Source organism: Teleopsis dalmanni, chromosome 1 (genome assembly GCF_002237135.1).
Source record: "Teleopsis dalmanni isolate 2A chromosome 1, ASM223713v2, whole genome shotgun sequence".
Taxonomy (NCBI): Eukaryota; Metazoa; Arthropoda; class Insecta; order Diptera; family Diopsidae; genus Teleopsis; species Teleopsis dalmanni.
Genome location: NC_051846.1, coordinates 195,435,099 through 195,439,456, shown reverse-complemented (window position 1 = coordinate 195,439,456; position 4,358 = coordinate 195,435,099). Strand labels below are relative to the sequence as shown.

At 22.3% G+C, this 4,358-nt stretch overlaps 2 protein-coding genes across 2 annotated transcripts in view; both read right to left on the bottom strand.

The window, feature by feature from the left end:
* LOC119671074 (loricrin) overlaps positions 1-4,358 on the bottom strand; it is a gene marked incomplete in the record, with an annotated part of 302,007 nt that overhangs the window by 207,716 nt on the left and 89,933 nt on the right.
* Positions 2,761-4,101, bottom strand: LOC119667001 (acidic phospholipase A2 PA4-like). Its single transcript, XM_038076279.1, has 2 exons — positions 4,095-4,101; positions 2,761-3,670 (listed from the first exon to the last, which is right to left on the bottom strand). Exons 1-2 carry the CDS (start codon positions 4,099-4,101, stop codon positions 3,006-3,008), a joined length of 672 nt encoding a protein of 223 aa, XP_037932207.1. The 3' UTR covers positions 2,761-3,005.

The window sequence follows — 4,358 nt, the reverse complement described above, 5'->3', positions numbered from 1 at the left end:
GTTTCTTAATATTTTAAACATATTTATTTTCCTACTAAATGGAGTCTTTAAAACTACTATAATATCCTTGAAAATTTAAAAATCTGTTGTTTCTAGAGATATTAGTAGATATGAACCAAAGATCACCTATCTAGAATGTCAATAAAAACCTTACAATTTAAATGTTTTTGCAAAATAGTAATTAAATTACTAATTAAAATAAAGTAGAAGTAGTAAAAAAAATAAAACAGTAAATAGTAAAAATTAAAAGTAAATTTAATTAAATTTAATTATTAAATTTAATTTAATTTTTAATTTTACGGTAGTTTTTTCAAGTGTTTTTTGTCTAAAACTTAATATTGTCAATTTTAGTGTTTAGGTTTAAATTTAGAATATTGATAAAAAATATTTAATATGTTAATTGTTACATCTTATTATTAATTAAATACGTTAATTATTAATTGCATTTAATTTTTATATGTAATTTTTAATTTTAACGTAGTTTTTTATGGGATATATGTCTAGAACTAAATATTGTGTAGAATATCAATAACAATTTTTCGATTTATTCTATAATTTAATTTTATTAAATATTTAATTTAATTTTATTAAAAATTCAATTTAATTTTTATTAGTTGAAATTAGTTAAATTTACATATTTTATTTGTTTTTTAATTTTAAAAAAAAATTTTCTAAAGATATTTGTCTAGAATTAAATATTGCCAATGTTAGTGAGTATAAACCAAAGGTCTTTTATCTTCAATGTCAAAAAAATTATTAATTTCTTAATTATTTTATTTAATCTTCATTTCTTTAAATAATCATTACCACATTTTTCTAAAAATATAAGTTCACAAAAAAAAATTTTTACATATAATTAGGAATTTTACCAGCAAACCTATTGGGTTCAGCTACTAAATATAATTTTTAAACCTCATTCAATGATAATAGCTTCCGCGTGTATGTATTAATAATAAAAATAAATAAATTTTTGCAAACTCATTTTTATATACAAAACTTATTTGTTTATATTCTGTATTTTTTTATATTAATGAAAAAAAAGCTTTAAGTGTCTTCAACAAGATCTAGATATCACGCGTATATTTAATATCTTTTTGCTCTTAATTATAAAAAGAAACACTCTTACTAAATCAGAGACGGTGAGAGGCTTGAACTAAATTTTTAAATATAATGTAGAATATAAAGCATAATTATATAGATTTACGTCTATGACTGATTATAACATATTATTAAACTTATCAAACTTATTAAATAATATATGTTTCAGATTTATATTATGCACAATCTGAAACGCCAAGGTTAAAGGTGTCAATTATCTCTGACGTATATAGTACGATTTTGCTAGAATAAACGATAAAGTTCTAAATTTGGATTTTACTATATATTTTACTACTAACAAATTATTGTTGTAATGAAAATAATTTTATATATACTATATATACTAACCGCTATATATATAATCGTATATATTTTTAAGAAATATACAAATAGTACGTAAATATTATTGTTTACACAAAAATTTGTTGTGTCGAACACAAAAACATTTAATTCAAGCTAAAAAAAATAATTACAATTAAAATAATTTAATAACAATTAACGTCAATTGATCAATTTAGTTCACTTATCATTTTAATTTAAAAGTATCACTAATCAATAATAATGGAATTTAATCAGCAATGTTTATAGTTAGTCAGTATTTTTTTTTCTGCCTACAAATCTGAAAACTAAATATGAAATAAGGAGGTGTGTCTTATTTATAAATAATTATTTTAATTATATACGAAACATATATTAAAAAAAATTCTCTGTAAACTGAAAGTCCACTCAGTGATGTAATGAAAGCACATTGTTTTTAAATACTTTGACCTCATGATTTAAAAAAAAAAATTAATTAAAAATTTAACAAAATGAGAAGGGAATGTAGACAGAAAATATTAATATATTTAATAAAAGTTTTTTTGTACAGACTGATAACATATGTTATCAATTTTTTTTTTTTGATTGAAGCATCTTTTAAAAGTTTAAAGTCCAGTTTTGAATGATTGAAAGAAATTGAAAAGCCAAGATTTTTTTCAGAGATATGTATATTTAATTATTAAGTAAATTATATGTAAAAGTTTTACATTTTAAAACAATAATTATAATATATCTATTACTAAAATATAACAATTGTATATATTTATCTTATTTAATATATATGTTATTTTTTATATAAATATTAATTATTGTTTGCTATAAGTACTAGGAATTGAAAACTTAAACGTATATTTAAATATATATGAGCAGTATTAACATGTTATATACTAATTCTAGTACTATAATATATATAAAGTGTATATATATGTATATATATATGTTTGAACACTAGTAGCCATTATATACTAATTCTAATATAAAAATTCGTTGTTTACTACTTGTTAAAGTATAGGTATTTATTATAATTCAACAATTATTTCATATAATTATATTTTGGTATATGTATATGGTAACTAAATTCGTATATGAGTCTAAATTTAGTCAAAAATTTATTAATTTATATATATATATTCTATTTGGCTTTGTCCTCTTTGTGGCCTTATTTGAATTTAATACATGCATACATAATTTAATTCTTAATTTACTTTTCAAATAAAACAATTCAATTAAAATTCTACAAGTATTTCAAGTAAATAAAAATAATTTCTTAAAACAAAAATACAATTTTAAAATATTTATTTGTAGTGTACAATATTAAAATGCGTTCACATTCGAAAAGTAACGCTCAAAAGCTGACAATGCTTGCGTTGCCAACACATATTACAGCCATGCTCTTCTCATCATTTTAGCCAAAGTGACGTCGTAAACATATATTAAAGCTTTTATGCATATTCTATAAGTACATTTATAAGTACGTTAGCAGTCTCCTTTTTTGTTACAATTTTATAAAATATTTTTAAAATTTAAATTTAAATTAGTTTAACTGATTTAAAATATAAATATTTTTTTTTTTTTGTCAAATATTTAATTTAAAATCTTTTATTATTTCGTAAATATGCTTTTCTCTTGACCTCTTCTTTTTCACAACTACCATCAGCACCACGCTTTCTACATATTGTCTCAGTTTTTAAAACAAAACATTGCGTTTGCACAAAATTAAAAAATAATTGTCCAATCGTATTCGCATCTTCATCATTGGCCATTTTTAGACAGGTGCGAAATCTACGATCGCACATGCAGGATGACAGTGTATAAGGTCGATAGTTGAATAATTCATAGCGATTACTCATAGCTGAAATATATGTTGGGCAGTGATCATGACGCCGGCAACATTTGTCGGCTAGCGAAGCGCCACCAATTACATTATAAGTACCATTAGCCGTATTCCCTCTACCGCACCAACGCGTATTTGGTGCTATTAGCCACTCAGATAATCCTCTTTTTTTGCGTATATTTGTTGTTTCAGCGTTAAGGCCATCATCGGTTTGTTGTTGTTGTTGTTGTTGTTGTTGTACACTAGCTGCACGCTTCGTGACGTCACTAATTTTATCGTATGATTTCTGGTATTGGCCAATTGCATTTGTATTATTATTCAAACCTTGTTGTTGTTGTTTTAACGCTTGTATGTCATCATTTAATTGAAATATATTTAAATTTTTATTTTCTGGTAAATAAATAGCCAATGTATTTATTACTAATATTAATGAGATTAATAAAAACACTAGAATTTTATTAATTATATTATTCATTTTAAAATTCAAATTTCTAATATATATATATTTAAAATAAAAATATATTTTAAATAAAAAACCGCCGACACCGATCCGAATTCACTTGTGTTAAAATTCCAACTGCCGTTTATACACGCTCTGCCTATCTTTTATGCAGTAATTTTGCCAATTAGAATATTAAGGGTTGCCAGCACATTATCTAAAAATAGTTGTGCTAATCTTCATTAAACCTAATTTAAATATGAAAAAGTAAATAAGATAAATATTGCTAAGGAACCTACCATGTTATATAACAAATAGTCGTTGTAAGTGGAATTTTAAAAATTTTTCGGAATTTTTAGAATTTTTCGTTACAGTTTCAATTACACTCTTGCATAGATTATGTACTTAGCATGATATTATGTTTCCACTTGTCACTTAGCTAATAAGAATAATTTACCATATAAAGAGTTTTCATGTAAGTGGGCTCATTATAAATAAATCAGCTGATCTAATGTGATAAATTTCGAATGCAACTCTTGAAATAAATTTCCCAAAAAGGAAACCACCAATATTTGAAATATTTGTCATGTGTTTTATATATTAATTGCAATATAATCAATAAATTTTATTAATAAAATTTTATTAAAAATTATATATTAAAATATTATA